We start from the raw sequence: 22,653 nt of genomic DNA, 5'->3' as shown, positions 1-22,653 counted from the left end.
ATATCTACCTTTTAAATATTAGACTGTTGATAGAAATGCACACACATTCCCACACACAACTCTATAACTTTGCTCTGAATGGCATATTGATACGAACTCATTGCTTCACTACAAAGTAATAAATCACCATATATGTATTGCTGCATTTCAGTTTTTAGGCATCAACTTAAGAAAATGATGCCTGAGCAGGACCCCTAGCCTTTGAGACAGGGTCTTGCTAAGTTGCATGGCAAGTTGATCATTTGATGTCACCCAGTAGTTCTGAAATATTTTTATTCCATAACAACTTGCATCTTTTTATGAATTCTTCAAATCACTTTTTGCCCTTTTACACATATTTACACACTCAAGACTTATTGCAGTAATGTGTCTCTTGTTGCTAAAAGATATTAAAGTGTGTAAAGGAAACCAAAAACCTGAAAGTGTTCAGACCTATATATAACTTGTGTACACCATTTTCACAACCACAGAGTCCTGTAGAGTTCCAAGAGGCCTTTACAGACTATGGGATCTGCTGCCCTCCTCTACCACTGGGAGAAAAAATAGTGCAAACTATAACCTGTTATAGACTCTCTTATAATAGTAATAAAGTCCATATGTTCAATGCTTAAAAGGAAGAGCATTAAGTAGTGAGAATTGTTTTATTAGAACATAACCTCATTAGTAATGCTAAAACTGCTACACCACTATTAGAATTAAAATTCATATAATGTTATGTTTATACATATTTTAGATGTTCACATATAAAATAAAATAAAACAAGCATATCACTTTGTAGGTCTGTCTGACTGTGGAAAGAAGGAGAGAGGGTGAGAAAGAGATGGAGAAGAATAAGATGAGAGTGAATTAGTAATACCAAGCTTGTCAAAAAAAGATATATGGGGGGCTGGGGCTATAGCTCAGTTGCAGAGCACTGGGTTCGATCCTCAGCACCGCATAAAAATAAACAAATAAAATGAAGGCATTCAGTCCATCTACAACTACAAAAAAAATTTTTTTAAACAATACATGGGATCTAGTAGATTCCCATCAATCAGTTGACATTTTTATTGTTACCAAATCATTTAACGTATTTTTACTGTTTTTTTTCCAGAAGTCAGTATTTGCATATGGCACAAAATTCCATTATTTATTTTATTTTTTAATTTTATTTATTTATGTGTTTATTTTTTGGCAGTACTTGGGATTGAATCCATGGGCACTCTACCACTAAGCTACATCCCCAGTCCTTTTTTTTTTTATTTTTTATTTTGTGACAGGGTCTTGTTAAGTTGCTGAGGCTGGCCTGAAACTTATGATCTCCCTGCCTCAGCCTCCTGAATCTCTGGGATTAAAGACGTGTGCCACTGTGCTCAGCATATTAATTCTTAAGGCTAAGTTGTTGAGTGTTTGTAAGGAGATTAACTATTAAGTCCCAGCTACATATCCTAATTTATCCATTCCTTGATAATACTGGTCATATAACTTTTTACAGGTAATGAGACATAAAATGTTTTGCATTTGCATTGCTTTATATTTATAAAATTGAGGCATTACATTTTGTGAACAAATGTCTGTACCTTACCAAATTCATAGACAGTTTGTGGAGCAGCTCAGCTTCCAAACTTCAGAAATGAAACTGATGGATGGAGCAATCTGAAACTGCCTTCTCTGTTTCAGTGATCTCATGTTAGTATGTAACCCCCTACCTCTGGGCAGGCATAACTGCATGAGATTGCCTTTCTGGATTATGAAGGAGCAACCAATATGGACACAATGCTCTCTTTCTCAGGGAATGGTATTCAGTTTGATTTGGTTTTGTAGCAAGAAGAAAAAGGGTAATGCCCAATGATGAGATATGAGTGAAATTGGTAGTATGCTATACTGCCCTGGAGAATATGTTAGAAGTACCCTGCCCCTGGAATAAGCTTCATGTCTATCACTTAGGGACAGTTTACTAGTGGCCTTGCATTGAGCCAAAATTGATGTAGACAACTTGCTTCTTTGTTTTAGACCAGAAGCACATTGCTGCTAATGGTAATTATGTTTTAAGAACGGCTGTTAATAAATTGAATCCTCAAGCATCAGGCCAGGAAGGAAAACAATAATGTCAAAGAATCGCTGCCTAGGATCACATTGACCCAAATCATTGTTAAATATACTGTTTATTTTCCAGTCTTTGATAATACATTCCAGTTTATAATCAGCTTCTCATGTTCTATTTTATTGCGCTTTTAATTCCCCGTGTGTATTAGGAGTAACTCTCTTGTAATGTTTATGTATGATCCTTTTTACAGCAGCAACCCAGCTCACAGGTACTACCTGGCAACTGATCCAGTCACTGGAGATTTGTACGTTTCTGACACTAACACCCGCAGAATTTATCGCCCGAAGTCACTTACAGGAGCAAAAGACTTGACTAAAAATGCTGAAGTAGTTGCAGGAACAGGGGAGCAGTGCCTTCCATTTGACGAAGCCAGGTGTGGGGATGGAGGGAAGGCTGTGGAAGCAACACTCATGAGTCCCAAAGGTACTGACAGTTATCAATTTGAGGATTTCTTTTTATTAAAAAAAAGTGAAAAATCCAGTTAGTGCCTGATTGTGTTTAATGCTGAGTCTAACATTTTACCTTTTACTGTGTTCTAGAAAGCTGTTTCACATCTAGTGTTTTTAAAAAACCGTTTAGCGTGAAACTGCTTGAGTCCTAAGTTGATTTTACAGTAAATATTAGGTTCTTGGCATTTTCTTTTTAATCATCAGACCATTTTTTCAACTTTTCAAAGAAAGAAGCAACTATTCTACATTATTCAGGTCACATCCTGTTAAACTTCAAGGGAGTGTCCAAATTCTTTCATTGTCCTGGAATTTCTTTGTCATGAATGAGTCCCAGGCTTCTTTAAAACCATCACTAAGCAACCCTATTAGCTCTCGCCCACTTCTGAGCTGTTAAACTTTTGTTTCTATGCCATGGGAAAAAAACGCTTGCCCTGAGGAATTTTTGGAGGTAACAGAGACAAAAATTCTATGTGATGAAGGCTTTTGAGCCAGTCAGGATTGACTCCTTGTATTATGGCCATTCATTACAATGTTTTTCTGATTTGGGGGACTTATATTTTTTTCATGATAGCTAGTGACTATTATGTGAACAAGGACTGGAAAAAAGTACTTCTTGTACTGAATTATTCATAATAGCAAATTTCTTTGTAACAAGGTCATAAAAACACTAACCTTGGCTTAGATCTACTTTTGTTAAAAGAATATCATTACTATACATTGACTATCACAGAATTTGAACCTGTTTCTGTAATTTACAAACTACAAGGTTACTATAAACATTATAATTTTATACTTTATACATACAGGTACTATATATATGATTCATGTACTCACTGGAGATTCTTACAAATTTGGACTTTTTCTTTATTGCATTTTAAATGTATTTCTATTGTAAATGCCTATGTTGGATTTCTGTGTGTGTGTGTGTGTGCATTGCCTTCTTTTGTTTTTGTTTTTATTGTTTTGTTTTGTTGGATTTTGGGGTTTGTTTGTTTGTTTGTACTGGGAATTGAACCCAGGGCCTCACTCATGCTAGGCAAGCACTCTACCACTAAGCTACATTCCCTGCTCTTTTATTTATTTGTGTGTTTCTGTGTGTGTGTTTATTAGTACATTATACGTATACATAATATTTGGGTTCATTTTGGCACAATTTTACAAACATGGATTATAATTTGCTTCAGTTCAGTCCCCAGTATATTCCTTTTCCCTTCCCTCCTCCCTCTCCCTGTTCCATATCCTCTATTCTACTGTTCTTCCTTTATTGATAGATTTTTTTAAATCACCAAACAATTCCATATACATATATGAATATACCATAATGAATTTCACCTTTATGTATATCTATTTTTAATGCTTTTGCAATTGACAGTCTTACTTGCTACCTATCACCCCTATTAACACTGGGATTAAATGTTGAGTTTAGTGATGGGCCTAAGAGTTTAATCAAAATTAATTCCTTTTCAAAAATGAGTAACTCTTACTTCTCTTGTATAAAGGAATGGCAGTTGATAAGAATGGATTAATCTACTTTGTTGATGGAACCATGATTAGGAAAGTTGATCAAAATGGAATCATATCAACTCTCCTGGGCTCTAACGATCTGACCTCAGCCAGACCTTTAACTTGTGACACTAGCATGCACATCAGCCAGGTAACTAAAATGTCATGCTGAATTTTTTATTTTCTTCTATGTGAGTTGATTTTCTGTGTCAGTAAGCTGTGATGACGCCAAATTAAACTGCATATATCATGTGTGGCAATAGTTAATGAAGAAGCTGTTCCGTTTAAATGTATCTAAGGAGCTAATAAAAAGTTATTTTTTCTATAATTCTTCATTTGATGAATTCAGTGAAATACAGAACAATTATCACAAAGAAATGCTAAGCATTTGTAATAAAATACCAGTAAAGTAGCAGCATGCAGATATTCCAAAAAGAACAAAACAGCTTAAATCTCTAATCTTTTGATTTCGTGAGATTCTTGAGTAATAGAGAAAACCCATTATGATTAGTCCCAAGGGACTTATATTTAGACTTAGGAACTTCATTCTTGGCCTGATTGAAAACACAATGGAATACTAATGTATTCATAACCTAGAAAGCCCTGACATTTGGCAGTTAGTATTGCTATAAGGAACATATGTGTTCATATCTCAGCAATATCTGTTGACTCACTACACAGAAGTTTATTTGCCATTTGGCTCCAACTAGCAAATCTTTCAGTGTGTTGCATTTTTAAATAAAATGTTATTTCTTGCATTTGTTTCCACTCAAAAATTTTAGGTTTATTTTACTATGGCTATTGAAAAAACAGTTTTACAACAGTTTATCAAATTAAGGTTAATTTCCCTGAATGGTCTAATTTACTCTTCTGGCAAATTAACTGTGGTGCAGTAACTGACTAACCAGACCATTTCTTTCTTTATTAAGGTTCGTCTGGAATGGCCCACTGACCTAGCCATTAACCCCATGGATAACTCCATTTATGTCCTGGATAATAATGTAGTTTTACAGATCACTGAAAATCGTCAAGTTCGCATTGCTGCTGGACGGCCCATGCACTGTCAGGTTCCTGGAGTGGAGTATCCTGTGGGGAAGCATGCAGTTCAGACGACACTGGAATCAGCCACTGCCATTGCTGTGTCCTATAGTGGGGTCCTGTACATTACAGAAACAGATGAAAAGAAAATTAACCGAATAAGGCAGGTCACAACAGATGGGGAAATCTCCTTAGTGGCTGGAATACCTTCAGAGTGTGACTGCAAAAATGATGCCAACTGTGACTGTTACCAGAGTGGAGATGGCTATGCCAAAGATGCCAAACTTAACGCTCCATCCTCCCTAGCCGCTTCTCCAGATGGTACACTGTATATTGCCGACCTAGGAAATATTCGGATCCGGGCTGTGTCGAAGAACAAGCCTTTACTTAACTCCATGAACTTTTATGAAGTTGCCTCTCCAACTGATCAAGAACTCTACATCTTTGACATCAATGGTACCCACCAGTATACTGTAAGTTTAGTCACTGGTGATTACCTGTACAACTTTAGCTACAGCAATGACAATGACATTACTGCCGTGACAGACAGCAACGGCAATACCCTCAGAATTCGACGGGATCCAAATCGGATGCCTGTTCGGGTGGTGTCTCCAGATAACCAAGTGATATGGTTGACAATAGGAACAAATGGGTGTTTGAAGAGCATGACTGCACAAGGACTAGAATTGGTTTTGTTTACTTACCATGGCAATAGTGGACTTTTAGCCACTAAAAGTGATGAAACTGGATGGACAACGTTTTTTGAGTAAGTATTGAAAATCCTATTCTGATTATAAAATACTATGCTATAATGATGTAATCTATAATAATAACAATATAATGTTAAGGGCCAGAGGGACCCATGTTCTTGAGGGCTTTGAGCTTCTATAATTTTTGGATCCCTCTTACAGAAAAAGAAGACAAAATTAGATGAGATACAAAATTAGATGCAGAGCCTTGAAAGGGATCCACACAAGTGAGGAGGCCCAAAGATCAAGTTTCATGTAGCTTGATGGTAAATTTACCTCTCCTTAGGGATTAACAGTTTGCTTCAGTATATTAGCAGCAAACCTTTCAGAAACAAACCACAGCTTTGGTTTTAGGCATAAATCCTTTGGGTTTGGATTTGCCCACTTGATAAAGCTGAGTTGGGAATTTTCGTTGAAGGAAAACTTTAAAATAATTTAAAATGAACTTCACTGATTATATCAGTACTATAGTGTTATGCTCATCAAAAGGAAGGACCTAACTTTTCATAATCAGTTATTATAGAAGCTAAACTGCACTTAAAAGAGCCTTACAACTAAATTCAAATCAGGAATGCTTGTCGCCATCTGAAAATGTATGAAAAGGTTGGAGACCTATTTAGCCAGGGGATTCTACTAAGTATGTAGAACAGTGGCCTAAGCAATATGTCATCCAAATAGTCACATTTTGTGAGGTAAGAGTGAAATCAAAATTAGTCATTGTATATTTTATGGCGTGTATACTTTGCAGTGAGTGTGTGTGTAAAATAATTTTCAATTGCATGTTCACTTGACTAACGTTGCACAAACCACGAGGGGAAATTAGATGTACAGAGATGGCATATTGACAAATGCAAAATAATCCTTGGAATGAATATTGAGGTCCTTAGTGGGATTTTTACAATGATATGCTGAAGTAAAAATATTTTCTCTAAGAGCACACCTCTAAAATTATAATAAAAGTCAGTAGGAAAAGTGATTCAATATACAAATATTTTCTGTACAACTTCTCTGGAATGGTTCTTATACATAAAGCCCAGTTCTCCTGTAGCTTGAATTGCTTTTCTTTTTTGACAGATTCCCTTTTAATAAAATGAATGTTACCCAGCAGCATGATTTTGTCAGAGGAACAAACCTTTTCAATTGAATTGCATTAAAATTCTGTTCTTAACATTCCTTTTGCTCATTTTAGGATCGCAATAGGAAAGGAATAAATTGGAAGTTAATGGAAAGCACTTCCTTTGCACTGCTTTCAAAGTGATAGCAGGCTACATTGCCAAAGAGGCGAAAATGAGCATAGCAAAAGTGCTACCATCACATGAGACTGGCCAGGAGAGCTGCTCTGATTATAAGATCCTCATGAAATGATGGTGGCATGGGTAGGGTTTCACTTAAGTTGAAAGCAGGAAGAAAAAATAGAGATATGTAAGTTTTTGGTACAGTCTAGGACTCAGTCCCTGCTCTGTGGGCCATTTTTGAATGTGTCCTTATTTGTTCCAGGAATTGACACTGCACAGAAGTTCATTATATGTATTACTGCTGACACGTGAATTTCTCACAGCAGACAGGATGATTTACTTAGGACCTACAAATGTGATCAAGCTAGGAAAGTTAGAGAAAGAGGTGCACTTCCTTGGTGGAGTTGACCTGGGAAAGTTTAAGCAAATTTGGATTTTTACTGCTTTTTACATGATAGTACACAAAGAAGACATATTTCTCTATTAAAAAAAATCTTCTGAGAATTTCAGTCATAGTCAGTAATCAGTAGATGGCTTACAGTAGGGGTTGATTGGCAAGCCAATCTTGTGAATATAATGGGAAAGCAATGTTTCAAAGATGAAGTTTTTAATTAATCAAAATACCTCCTAATCATGTTTTCACAAACTCATTACACATCATATTTCAAGTATATCTATTAAATGGAATAGCTAGATAAATTACAGGAAAAAATAATTACAAAGATATAATGTAAAGATTTCTAACAATTGTATATTCATTTTTAAAAGTGCATGAAACTACAGCACTTAACATAAGGAATTTAGAATTATCATGTCAAAATGATAATTGTCCTTTTTTGTTGTTGTTATTTCATACATTATTACAATGCTTGTACCATGAAAGAGCAAGGGCCCACTTATTCTAAGGGTCAGAAACATTGAAACACGTGCAAAGGTAAGTGCACAAAAGAAAAGGGTGTGTCCTTGTGGGCAGGACCTCCAGAAGCCTGCTCTATATTCTCACACAGCAACAGGTTTTGTCTGTACATTTGAGGCTGTAGGTGGGCAGACTCAACCTGCTTCTCCTCATCAGAGCCATGGCCACGGAGTTTCCACTTACTGTATCCTGACTTGGACATATCACTGATGTGAACATCCTGATTGGGTAGTAGGACCTCTAAATCTCTGTCAGACTTGCTTTGTTGTAGTTACTGATGAGCTGGCAGGCTCCCAGAATATAGCATGTCTCTGTAATGTTTCCCTTCATATTTTTGTAGTATGGTGTGTCTAATTTAGACTTACATAGGCACTTGGTAAGTCCATGAAGTATTTGAGAGGTTTGATAACAGCTAGAGTTTCACCAAAACATGAGGAGATTGAGCTCATTCTCTTTTAAACCATCTTTGGTAGGAATTATAGCAATTGTTTTATTGGCAACTGATAAGAACCTCAATTTGTGAATCAGATTTTCTTTTCCCCAGATACAACAATAAATTATCTTAGCTGCATTTGCTTGGAAAAATGTTTTCTGTTTTACTCCTGGAGGCCATATTTCTGAATAAAGTGTCATCAATATGAAATATTTTCTTGGGGGAGGAGGTTTAATTATTTGAATAACAAGATCAACTGAGGAAGTTTCCATTTGATAAAGAAAAAGAAAGTGAGCAAACATGTAATATTGGATAAAAAGAGGTTGTGAAAAAAAATCATGGTTCCCAATTGAAAAACACCTGTTTTCTATGACTTTCCCCACAGCAGTCCCTTGAGCTGATAGGTGCTTTGTAATGATCTTTCTGTATAAGTACCTTGCTCAGAGAAATTAAACTTTTCCATAGAAATTTCCATTTCTGTGTGAGCTTTCTAGCTAGCCTAGTACCTAAAAAGCTTTGAGATTAAAGCTTTCAGAGGATAGAAACAGATGGAAGAAGACCTCGAATTAAGGAATTTGCCTGCTGATAAAAATAGAATTGCCATAATTCCTGCCAAAGAAATTTTTAAAAAGAATAGCTCAAACTACTTACTTTACATGTTTCTGTTTTTAATTAATCATTAATTAATTAATTAATTAGTACAAACCTTAGTGTACCATTTGCATGCTGTCCATAGAGTACAAAAGGAAATGGGAAAGTATTTTATAAAATGCAAACTATTTCATCATCTTTGTGGTTCACAACTCCTGGAATGTTACCTTGCACATAGGACCCTCCCAATAGCTTTTAATAAAAAATTGGAGGGATAAGCCAAATAAGTAGATAGGTGAGTACTTATTTACAGAGAAATATCTGATAAAGCTTCAGCTCTGGCCAAGGCACCACTGAAAGAATATTATATAAACGTTCTTTTGCTCTCTGAGATAGTTCAGATCTCTACACTAATAGTTAATGCCAAAAATATTAACACTTCCCACTTCCATGGTTGATCTTTTAATAGACTTACCCAATATTACCGGTTAGTCATCTTTTTCTTTATAAACTAAGAACTTCCTCAGTTGATCTTGTATTCAAATATTTAACCGTGCCCCCAGAAATAATTCATATTGATGGCACTTTATTTAGAAATATTGGTCTTAAGGAGTCTTAAGGAGTAAAAGAGAAAACATTTCCCATGCAAATTCAGTTAAAGTATTTTACTGTTGTACCTGGGAAAAGAAAACCTGATTTCCAGTGTAAGGTTCTTATCAGTCACCAATAAAATAGGTAGGTGATTCTTCAGGCTACAGAGATGACTTCTTCAGCAGGAGAACCTTCATTTCAAAAACTAAATTTGGCAATAATTTCTTTCAATGTTACTTAGAATTACTGTGTCCTATCATTATTCATTAGAGAAATGACTGATATTGTTAGACATGGTATAAGAGGAAGAATACAGTAGGTGTCAGATGATTTGTAACTACATTCTGAAATCACTGAAACTAATACATCTCATGAGCTGAAAATTTTTATTATTGATTGTCTCTGACCTTCTCTTCCATTGACTTACTGAACAGTAGAAAGGAGTTCCAATTAGCTAAGGTGGTCCCTTTGTGTGGCAACACTGTGATAGCCTAGTTAAGGGTGTTAGTGTTGGGCTTTGTTCCATTCTGCTTTTCATACCACTTAAAACCAATTGCCACCATTATGATTCCTTATCTAAAAATAATTCCAAAGAAACCAAAAAGATCTCACCTGCTACAAATTTATTATTTAAAAAGTTCATACCCAAAATGAAACCACAGTTCTTACACTTGAATGCACACAAAAGCAAATCCAGTGTATTGAATTGAGCAATAGAATAAATTATTTACCAGTAAATGGCATTTCACAGTACTCTGCTTGCTTACCCACATAAAATACAAACCATTTGGGCATATCTGGAGGCTCTTCTGTCTGGTTAAAGGCGACAACATGAGAAAAAAGCTATGAATTCTGGCTGATATGTACAGGCACACCAGCAGGTTAGTGGCAATTTTTCTGTCTTGGGACTTTGAATATTTGGAGCCTGGTATTTGTGGAGCTGACTCTGTGATCTTCTGTGAGCTATATTCAGATTCACAGAGCAAATAAATGAGTTTCAGCTTTTACCCATTTATGTAGGTATATATGGGTCTCTAGCTTCTCATTTGGGTGCTTTATTGTCCCTCGTTCAAGCTTTGCAATTTCGAATGAGCTTCTGAACCATTTCTTTATAATGAACTTAAAACTCTGTGCTCATGGCAAAACCATGACTCCCACCAGCATCTATTCTGATACCCCAGGAGATGGGAAAAGGACCTCAAAGGAAGAAAGAGAGGCAGAGTAAATAGTAGCTGTGCTACCCTACTCCTAGGACACTTTCACATTCAAAACAGTGTACAGAAAACATAGGTGAGGTAGGAAAACTCACTAGACATTATTCCAAATTAGAAGAGATGTGTCCATTCTTGTTGACACTGAATCATGCTTAAATAGCCCAACACCTTTGCCATGCTGCCTTTCCTTCCCTATGGAGCTACTGATGTTAGAAGAGCTACGCAGGGAGCTTCCACAGGGCAAAACTGAGACCATAACCTCTCCTTTGAAAAGCTCCTGACATCCAACCCTAAAAACTCAAACACTGAAACCATGAGTCATTGTTCTTTCTGTCAAAAAACTGCATTAAAAACTAAGCCCCCATTTTATAAATATGTAGCTAAAAATGGCACTCAGTCACCTCCTTTTTTTCCTTGTTCTTTTTCTTTCTTTATGAAAGAAAACATTTAGGAAATTAGCAATGATCCATAAGAGATTTTTATCAGCAGATCACATAAAATCCTGGGGAAATTCTAAGGTTGATTTCTATTTTTTGATATTTTGTTTAATTGTTTAATAATTTTGCTTTAAATTTTTAACCAGAGTGTGTATTCCCAGAGACATCAGTGAAAAATGTTCAGGCAATCGAATAAAGTAGCTGCCATACGTTTCAAACATTAACCCAAGTACTATTAAGGCCATATTTTTAGTAGTATTGATTTATTCCAAGTCCCTTCTGCATTGTAATTTTTAAAAATAGTAAGTTCTGTCCAGGTTTCTGAGGAGAAAAGGAAGTGGGGAAATTGTATATCATTCAGATTACTTGAAAAATCCCAGAAGAAAAAGAAAAACAGATAAGCAGATTTTCTCCATATATCAGCTGTGTCCTTGAAATGTATCAATAATTGCAAGGCTACATTAACTCTTTCATTGTGTTGTGTTTCACAAATTAATGTTCTAGATGTGCTAAATTGCTCCATAATGGTCCAAAAGTGAGTAAATGCAGCTTTCAAGTGTCACATTCCCTCTTTAAACTAATTATGTAATTGTCTAAATTAGATAAATCCTCTGATAGCCTCCTGTCTATATCACCAGCTTCCCTTCCAAAGTGATTATCAAGTGATTTACCCTAAGATTAAGTTATATACATTAGCCACTTTAATAAATAGTTTGAGAAGAAAGCAAGAAATCCACACCATGACAACCAGCACAAGAGAACTTTCTCTCTCTCTCTCTCTCTCTCTCTCTAGACAGAACTAAACACTGACAATTGAGCATTTTCTAGGGACTGTAAAGCATCTCTAGCTCATTCCTAGGAGAGCAAAAATGAAAGCCCAGGCAGCTCTCACTCCTGCTACCCTAACTCCTCTGCCTCCAGGGGATGTTCCACACAAAGAAAGCCCTTTCTCAGATTTCCAGGAACGGGAGTAATTTCTGAATGTCTGGAGGGGGAAGATGCCAGCCTAGTATGGACACTGCACTTCCCTTCTGGATCATCTCCCAGTTGGGGAAGGCAGTCAGAAAGGAGATAGAGTAGCTGGGGGCACTGTCCACATGCTGCCAGTCACTCTAACTCCTCCCTTAGCAGCCCTCCATCCATCACTACTATCACCTCTCATAAACCCACCCACTCACACCCTTCCAAACAGATTTCCTAGACCTCAAATTCATCCCAGAGTTTAGTGAATCTATGATTCTGAAAGTGATACCCCCCAAAAAAAAATCTGAGAAATATTGATGTAAAGAAATGCCCACTTTATGACTCTACCCAAAAAGTAGGTTTTGCCCCCTAAATGTATGTTAAGAGTGTAAGTCTGATATAAATTAACATTTTTCCCATCTCTGGGTCTTTTAATTTTGAAAAAAAAAATGTTTGAAATTAAAGGCCAAAAACTAGTCTATTTAAGGGAAGTAGTTAATCAATTAGTTGAAGCATTTAATGAATGTAAATCAAGCATCAGCTGGAAAAAAGACAGCCTATTTCAAATTTTGGGGAATAAAACTAGAAGGAAGTCCTTTACTCACAGAAAATATTTTTAAACTATCTATTAGAATTAAAATAAAAGAAAGATTGCACAAATGTTATAATGTGGAGGAACAAAATGGTTGAGTATATAAATGTATCAGACTATTCCTAGAGAAGCCAAGAAATATTTGGATGACTGAACCTTAAACCTTTACAATATAAAAAAAGACCAGAATGATTTTTATGTTAGTGGTTATTTATAGTTTAGAACTGGGGAGAAAGATTCTACCCAGTAGTTTCTCTTCACTTACCATATGCAGATTCAATTAAAGAGCAGCTCATTTATACCTGATTAACTTAATAAACAGTTCTATTTTAAACATTATTTACTTTTTTCATATTTTTATTGGTACACTATAGTTGTACATAATGGTGGGATTCATTGTTACATAGTCATACATACACACAAAATAATAATATAATTTGGCCAATATCATTCCCTGGTATTTTCTCTTTTCCTCTTCTTCTCCCTCCCCCTGTCCCTTTCCTCTACTCTACTGATCTTCTTTGATTTTCATGAGATTTACACACACCTTTTGTTTCTTTTTCCTTTTTAGCTGCTACTTATGAGAGAAAATTTACAAACCTTGACTTTCTTAGTTTGGCTTATTTTGCTTAACATAATGTTCTCAATCCATCCATTTTCTAGCAAGTAACATGATATCATTCTTCCATAGGGCTGAATAAAACTCCATTGTGTGTGTGTGTGTGTGTGTGTGTGTGTACACCACATTTTCTTTACCCATTTATCCATTGACATACATCTACCCTGGGTCCATCATTTGGCTGTTGTGAATGGTGCTGCTATTAACACGCATGTGTTGGTATGATACGCTGACTTTAGTTCTTTTTTTAATATGTTTTTAGTTGTAGATGGACACACAATATCTTTAATTATTTTTATGTGGTGCTGAGGATTGAAACCAGCACCTCACACGTGTGAGGCAAGTGCTCTACCACTGAGCTACAGTCCCAGCCCCCTGACTTTAGTTCTTTAGGATAAATATCAAGGAGTGTTAAAACTGGGTCACATGGTGGTTCCATTCCTTGTATTTTGAGGAATCTCCATACTGATTTCCATAGTGATTGTACTAATTTACAGTCCCACTAACAATGTAAAAGTGTTCCTTTTCCTTACATCCTCTCCAGCCGTATTCTTTATGGCTGCTATTTTAACCTCAGTGTAGTTTTGATTTGCATTTCCCTAATTGCTAATGATGTTGATCACTTTTTCATATATGTGTTGGCCATTTATATTTCTTCTTTTGACAAGTATCTGTTTAGTTATTTCACCCATTTATTAATTGAGTTTTTTTTTTGTTTTGGTGTTAAGCTTATTATATATTTTGGATATTAATCCTTCTGTCAGAAGAGTAGCTAGCAAAGATTTTCTCCCGTTCTTTTGGTTCTTTCCTCATATTCTTGTTTCCTTTACTGCACAGAAGCTTTTAATTTGATGCCATACCATTTATTAACTCTTGGCATTATTTTCTGAGTTTTAAGGGTCCTATTGGGAAAGTTGTTGCCTGGATCTTTATTTGGAGTATTGACCTTATGTTTTCTCATAGGAGTTGCATAGTTTCTGATCTAATTCCTAGGTCTTTAATCCACTTTTAGTTGACTTTTATGCAGAGTGAGAAATCAAGATCTAGTCTCTCTTTGTACCACTTTGAGTTGAATTTTGTGCAAAGTGAGAGATCAGGATCTAGTCTCATTCTTCTACATATAAATAACCTATTTACCCAGCAACATTTGTTTAAAAGTCTGTCTTTTCTCCAGTGTATGTTTTTGGCATGTTTTTCAAGCATCAAATGACTGTATCTATGAGGGTTTGTCTCTGTCTTTCATCCTATTCCACTGGTCTTTGTGTCTGTTTTTATGCAGTTTCTGTTACTGTAGCTCTATAGTGTAGGTATTGTAATGCCTCCAGCATTGTTTTTTGGCTTAGGATTGCTTTGGCTTTTCTGGATCTTTTATTTTTCTAAATGAATTTTAGGACTGTTTTTTCTAGTTTTGTGAAGAATGCCATTGGTATTTTAATGGGGACTTTATTGAATCTGTATGTTGCTTTTGATAGGATAGACCATTTTAAAAATGTTAATTCTGCCTATCCCTGAACATGGAATGTCTTTTCATCTCTTATGTCTTCTTCACTGTTCTGTAGTTTTCATTATGGAGGCTTTCACCTCCATCGTGAGATTTATTCCAAGATATTTTATTTTCCTTATTTCTTAGCAGATTCATTTTTGGTATATAGATAAGCTATTGATTTTGTAACCTACTACCTTGCTGAATATGTTTATTAGCTCTAGTGGTCTTTTAGTGGAGCTTTTGGATGTATTTTCAAATTATAGGATCATATCATCTACAAACAGTGATAATTTGACTTCTTTCTTTTCCTATTTTTTCCCCTTTTATTTTCTTCTCTTGCCTATTTGCTCTGGCTATAACTGCTAGTACTTCACTGAAAAAGTATGGCTATCCTTGTCTTGTTCCAGATTATAGAGGACATGCTTTCAATTTTTCCCCATTCACTATGATGTTGGCTTTGAGTTTGTCATATATAGCTTTTATGATGTTGAGGTAGGTTTCTTCTATTCCTAGTTCTTCAGTGTTTTTATCATGAAGGGTGCTGAATTTTATAAAAGGATTTATCTGCATCTATTGAGATGACTATGTGATTTTTGTCTTTAATTCTATTTATGTTATAAACTGCATTTTTTTGTTTAACATTTATGTTAAACCATCCTTGCATCTCTGGAATAAAACCAACTTAGTCATGATGTACGATCTTCTTAATATGTTGTGTAACACAATTTGCTAATTATTATTTTTCCGTCTAAGTTCACTAAGGACATTGGTCTGTAGTTTTCTTTCCTTGATGTATCCTTATCTGGTTTTGGTAAGAATGTGACACTGGCTTCATAGAATGTAGTTGGAAGTGTTCCATCCCTTTCTATTTCATGAAATAACTTAAGGAGCATTGGCATTTATTCTTCTTTAAAGATCTGCTCAGATAATCCATCTGATCCTGGACTTTTCTTTGTTGGAAAACTTTCTATTACTACTTCAATCTCATTGCTAGTTATTGGTCTCTTTAGGTTTTTGAATCCTCTTGACTCAATTTTGGCAGTTCATATGTGTCATAAATATATCTATTACTTCTAGGTTTTCCAATTTATTGGAATGTAAGTTTTCAAAATTGTCCCCAGTAATCCCCAGGATTTCTGTGATGTTTCTGGGGGATTTCTCCTTTTTTGTTCTATAATTTTATTAATTGGGGCCTTCTTTCTTTTTCTTTTGGTTAGTTTAGCTAAGGGACTATCAATTTTGTTTATCTTTTCAAAGAAGCAGCTCTTTATTTCATTAATCCTTTGTTCTTTTTTAATTCTTAATTTCATTGATTTTGGCTCTGATCTTATAATATTTATTATATAATATTTATTATAATAATTTATTTATAATAATTATTTCCTTCCTTCTACTGACTTGCAATTGATTTATTCTTGTTTTTCAATGGCTTTTTGATACATCATTAGGTTTCTATTTGAGATCTTTCTGATTTTCTTAAGTAGAGACTCATAGTTATAAACTTTCCTCATAGAACCACCTTCATAATGTCCCAGAAATCCTGGTATGTTGTATCATTATTCTTATTTGATTCTAAGAATTTTTTAAATTTCTCTCCTGATTTCTTCTATCTCCCATTCATCATAGTATGGTATTCAATCTCCATGTGTTTGTATAGTTTCTGTAGGATTTTTTGGCATTGGTTTCTAATTTCATTTCATTATCATCAGGTAAAATGTAAGGAATTATATCAGCTTTTTATATTTGCTAAGAGTTGCTTTGTGACTTGAAATAGAGTCTATTTCGGAGTTTTCATGAGCAGCTGAGAAGCAAGTGTATTTGGCTGTGTTGGATGAAATATTCTACAAATTAAATGTCCATTTGATTTATAATTTTTTAGATCTGAAGAGACTTTACTCATTTACATCTGTATGGTCTATCTATTGGTGAGAGAGGTGTATTCAAATCACCCAGTATTATTGTACAGGTTCTGTGTCTTCAATTCATATAGTATCTCTTTTATGTAATTAGTTACACCAACATTTGGGGTATAACTATTATCTATCATCATATCTTCTTGTTGGATTATTCCCTTTACCAGTATGAAGTGACCTTCTTTGTCTCTTCTGATTAATTTTGTCTTGAACACTGCTTTGGTGGGTATGAAAGTAGCTACTTTTGCTTGTTTTCAGGCTCCATTGCATGATGTATCACTTTCTCTCCTTTCACTTTCAGCCTATGGCTGTCTTTGCCTGTAAGGTGAATCTCTTTCAAGCAACATATATGTTGGTCTTGTTTTTTAATTTATTCTGCCAGCCTATTTCTTTTAATTGGAGAGTTGAGACCATTTGCCTTCAGTGTTATTATAAAGAAATGTTTAATTTCTTCCATTTTGTTTTATTTCTATTTAACTTGATTCTGCTTCTCATTTGCATAGCTACTCTTCAAATGAGATTTGTCCATTCATGAGCTCTGGAGTTTGTTTTTGATTTTTTCTATGTGTAATATTTCGTTGAGTATTTTCTGTAGTACCAGCTTTATATATGGTGACATATATAAATTATTTTAATTTCTGCTTGGAAATTTTTGCTTATATGCTTATCTATTTGCCTTTTCCATTCGGAAAGATAGTTTTTATGCATCTAGGAATCTTGACTGACATTTTTTTTTTTCCTTCAGGACTTGAAACATATTATTCCAAGTCCTCCTGGAATTTCCTATTTATCCACTAATATCAAGTATTCATTTACTCACCTCTACACTCATTCATTCAGTATACGGTGTATCATATGCCAAGTACTAGCCATATTACTGGAGGATTCAAAGCTGAAAGATATGTTTGCTTTATTCAAAGAGCTCACTGTGCACTGGGGACACATATAGGTAAATAATTATAAGACTGGTAAGTGCAAAACAGTTACCCAGTGCATTGTGCAGACATAGAGGAGACTTGCCCAAATCAGACTGGGGACAGGGAAAAGGCAAGAAATACTTCATACAGGAGATCATTTGGGACTCTATCTTGGAAGGTGTGAATAAAGGTTAATAAGAAGCAGTGTAGTGTTCCAGGCCAGAGAAAAATCTTTAGTTAGTAATCACAGCACAGCCACATGTAGAAAAAAAGTGTCGCTCCACACAGCAAGAGCATGAAACATGTGTGGGGACATATGAAGATGAAACTGGAGAAGGAGATGGAGGGAGTTGGCACTTCTGCTTGAGCAGGGCTTACACTGATGTGCTCCAGGATTGGAGCATCTGATGCATCTTCCATCCTGGGTATATGGAACTGAATAAAAGAGTTTAAGGGGGCTGGGGATGTATCCCAGTTAGTAGAGTGCCTGTCTTGCACACACAAGGCTCTGGGTTCAATCCCCAGCACCCCAAAAAAATGTTTATCAGGGAAGCAACATGGTTCAATCTGGTGACCATATAAGACAGTTTAAGGTAGAAAAGCAAGAGGAAGAGGTAAGGAAAAAAGGAAAATGAGATGGGAAATCTAGTTAAGACTGAGCTGGGCACTGAGGATACACAAGAGGAGATAGAGTAATCATTAGAAGGTAAATAAAACGTAATGACGGAATGCAAAATGTGAGGCAGAAAGAGGATCTCTGATGAGTCCCTGTTTTCCCAATTTAGGTGATGAAGAGGCTGGGGAAACACCAGAAAGAAGCAGGTCTGTAGACAACAGATGAGTTCAGGTTTGGAAATTACAAACTTGAGGTTCCTGTGTAACCTAAAATGTCTGGGGAAACTTAGGAGAAGCCAATTCTAGAAATGTGGGTGTGACAGTTTCGAGAGAACTGAAGTTATGAGTGTGAATGAAATCATACCAAAAAAGAATGTTAAAGATTTGGTTATAGACTGGAAAAAATGTATTAATAATGAATTTATATTAGTTTCCTGTGGTCTAATAATGACAGTGGTCATGTTAATACTTTAGGATCTGCTTTCTGATACTGGATACTGTGTCTCTCATTTTTTTTTTCTATCTTCAAAGTTCACCTGCCCTGGTACCTAACAGCACTTCTCATGTTTTTTATCTTCCTCTCTCTCTTTCTGATCTCTTAAATGCACCCCCCCCCTCCTTTTTTTCTTTTCCTCTCTAAGAAACAGCATAGGTTGATTGGAAAGGGTTCTGGACTTCTACTGAAGACTTGGGTTCCCATCCTGATTTTGTCAGTCCCAACTGTGTGACTTTAGGCAAGCCATGGCACCACTCTGAATGTTTGTACTCTCAAGTATAAAAATGAAGAGCTTCTTAATAATTAAAATTTCCTTCCTATTTCGGAAAAATATATATAAATATATATTTTTTCCCTGCATTTCTCTCCAGCTTCTCTTAGGTTCCTGTCAAAGATTATCCCAAAAGAAACATATACCAAAAGTTACCAGATTTCCTTGTCTAAACTTGCACATATTCCATTTCTGTTGAACCTGGTATCTTACACATTATGTTGGTTTATAAAAACAAATGATTTTTTTCCAAATGGGATACATACTTGATAAAAATCTTTCCAATTTACTCTGAGTCTCCCAGTCCATGCTTCTCATCATTATAAACCATGTCCTGGATTTGGGTCTGTGTATGGATTTGGGTCTGGAGAAGGCAGACCCAAGCACCTATTGAAATACAAGGAAATCAACAAGAGAAGGATGGATTTGTTCTCTTCTGCAATTAATGGAATAAATCCAAGAGCATACACAATTCTGTTTTACAGTCTATGGAGCAAAAACTTCTCTTGCCGTCAACTGTAATTTCAAGACCTGCCATCTAAATCATTAAGATAGGTCCCACTTATGTGTGCCTTCCTGTCTTCCTCATTCAGTGAACAACTTTTTAATAAGGGCTGGAGGATAGCTCAGTGGTATAGTGCTTTCCTACCATGTAAGATGCTCTGGGTTCAACCTCCAGTATCATCCCCACCCATACCCCAACCCCCAAAAGGCCAGTTTAAATATAGTCCTTCTCTTAATCATGGCTGACTCAGAGTCTCTTGACCCCTAAGAGAACTAATTCTGGACACCCTGACTTAAATTCCTTTGTCTCAAGGCTGCAAGTTTTAGAGCTGGACATGATCACTTTGTCAGTTCTCCCTAATGTGGTAATGACTATGTAAGAAAAAGGCACTAGGTCAATTTTCTTGAATTTGATCCTTAGAAAAAGTATCATTTCTGGGACCTTTTATCACTGAACTCAGTGTTCAGAAGGACTGGACCTGAGATGAAGGAGGAAAGATCTGCCCCGCCTGTTCTTTGGATTCATGTTATCTGGGGTGTTTAGGGAAAGGGGGGGGAAGTAGCAGCTTGACTGCAGACTGCTGCTGCCCTTTCTGGTTTCCTGGAGCAAAGCACGGGTCAGAATCTGCCCTGTCCAGGAGACCTCCTAATGAAATGCAGCAGCACCGAAGGAATTTAAATTGGTGTTACTCACCCTCCCCCATTCAATTCTCACCCTCTCTCATCAAGATTCTCTCAGCTTTGAGACAAAATCATGGAAAATAATACTTTCTTTTGTCTTTCTTATTTTGCACTTTCCCAATCATTTTTGGTTCAGTATAGGTGACAATCAGCTGTGTATCAGGTGATACCATGGTCTTGGAGACTGTCAGTTATTTTACTTGTCTTGGTGATGGAAGCATTTTGTACATTTTTTTTTATTCAGACCTAATTTTTTTAAATTATTTTGATCAGGAAAGAGGTTTTTTGTTGTTGTTTGGTTGGGGGTTTTTTGGTTATTGTTGTTGTTGTTGTTTTGTAGTTGTGTATGGACAATAGACCTTTATTTGTTTATTTTTATGTGATGCTGAGGATTGAACCCAGTGCCTCACACATGCTAGTCAAGCGCTCTGCCACTGAGCTACAGCCCTAGCCCTCAGAACCTAATTTTTGTGGATTTCATACTGGCAACAGTGCTACTGCGTTCAAGAAATTTGAATTTATCTGCAAGATAATTGTTAAAGAATACTTAAATGTAGAATCTTTTGATATTAGTGTTATAAATCACAATATTGCTATAAGGATTCCAAATCATCCCTCCACTGGAAGTTTTAAATCAGGTTCTATTCTGTTTTTGCTGACTGTACACCTGTCCTTTATCATGATCAGGGAATGATTTGTACATACAGTTTTGTTGTTGTTCCCATAGAGTTAGTAATTTTGTTCTGCTTTACCACCATGACAGGAAGTTATTGCAAATTAACATAATGGAAAAAGCATCAACCAAGCAGACAGCAACACTGAGGGGATTTTGGTTGTTGTTGGCTGTTAAACCACAAAAAGAAATTTGAACCTAAGGAACTTGTTTAGATGGACAAAAAGATTCTCCCTCCATGTATGGGGGACAGTAAGAAGGGATAGGTAAGGCTTTCATGGTAGTACTTATAGGATTCATGTCTGAAATTAGCTCTCAGAACAGATTATCCTGGGATGGCCCTAGGAAGATGAGGAAGGACTGATCATTACTAAACCTTACCATCTATCCCATGCAGAGGCCTCTAGAAGGGACCCAAACCAACATCTGCTGTCTTGCCAACAGGCCTGTTTCTGAGTGGAGAAATCAGGGAGGTGGCAAGACACACAGTTAGCTGGCTGTCATTTACTCTTCTACAAGTGAAGAGAATGGAGAGCTGACGGCACTGCCAAGGTTATGTGTGTACACCCGTACGTTTGTCTCATCTTTGAGACAGACCAGTTCAGCGTCAGGCTCTTAGTGACTTTCTGTTCTTTCCCTGGTGGGATGCCCTTATTTGATGGTTTTCTATTTGAAGGTCTTTAATTTTGTTTGCATTTTTACCTAAACCTGCTCTCACTGACCATCAGCGAAAAGACGAAGAACAAATTGCTCCTCCGAGCAGCCCCATCGCTCAAGTTACAATTGCTCCTCTCCTCTGGCTTGTGCTTCTCTAAAATCCTACTCTGATTTACACATTTCTCTCTCAAAGCAGAAGATAATTTTTAAAATGTGCATTTGATGAAAGAAGCCATTCTGTGAGAAAGCACCGAAGATAATAAATAATCCTGTGATCAAGTTGTAAAGAAAGTTTTCTAAAGCTGCAAATTGTTTCTACTTGAATAAATTTGCAATATCAATAGTCTATCGACATAAGGTTGGTAACAGTCTAAGTCAATTTTTCTCTCAGTTGAGGTCCTATTGAAGATGTTTAAACAGAGAGAAGCATTATAATTATGGTGTTTCAGAAGATTAATTTAGTATCAGTAAGTATGGAAAGAGGCAGGTAGACCAGTTGTAAAAGTCTAGGGCAGCTGTGGGAATGGAAAGATAAATACCTGACAGATTTTATGAAGGAAAAATGAAGAGTTGGGAACTTCATGTCTACAAGGGGAGAGAGAAAACTTCATGTCAGGATGAGAACACCATTTTCAACCAAGAATGACTGAGACTACAGCTCTCTGGGGCATTGATCCATAATCCTACTGCTTAGGAAACTTAAAAGGAGATTTTTAAATAAACCACAAAGGCTAAAACAGCAAGTTTAGGCACAAATGCAATCAAGATTCAAGACAAACAAATAGATAACCATCAAATCAGGGCATCCTATCAGGGAAAGAGCAGAAGGTCATCAGGAGCCTGAGGGAGACTGTCTTTCCCAATGAGAATCCTCTGTGAAGAGGGGTCAATCGGGAGCAGCAAAGAATGTGTTATGTGATGATTTTGGAGCTGTGAGGCTAAGACCAGATGAGCGGAATGAAGAACACAAAGTTGATGTTCTGTTCAAATTCCCTAGAGCCTATTACATTGTAAATTCAAAAAG

General features: G+C 36.1%; 1 protein-coding gene across 20 annotated transcripts in view; it reads left to right on the top strand.

Annotated features, from left to right (window-relative positions):
• Tenm3 (teneurin transmembrane protein 3) overlaps nt 1-22,653 on the top strand; it is a 2,500,614-nt gene that overhangs the window by 2,452,881 nt on the left and 25,080 nt on the right. For 15 of the 20 annotated variants that reach the window (XM_058571205.1, XM_058571204.1, XM_058571201.1 and 12 more), the window contains 3 exons: nt 2,277-2,509; nt 4,035-4,189; nt 4,968-5,842. In XM_058571205.1, the coding sequence (XP_058427188.1) occupies nt 2,277-2,509; nt 4,035-4,189; nt 4,968-5,842 (1,263 nt within the window). The remainder of the gene's footprint in view (nt 1-2,276; nt 2,510-4,034; nt 4,190-4,967; nt 5,843-22,653) is intronic. The other 5 variants (XM_058571207.1, XM_046419064.2, XM_058571202.1 and 2 more) reach the window with 1 other exon arrangement.

Source organism: Marmota monax, unplaced genomic scaffold (genome assembly GCF_021218885.2).
Source record: "Marmota monax isolate L192 unplaced genomic scaffold, Marmota_monax_Labrador192_F-V1.1 WCK01_AAM20220418_F8-fsc00113, whole genome shotgun sequence".
Lineage (NCBI taxonomy): Eukaryota > Metazoa > Chordata > Mammalia > Rodentia > Sciuridae > Marmota > Marmota monax.
Note: the sequence above shows the minus strand (reverse complement) of the source record. Positions and strands in the feature narration are given on the sequence as shown.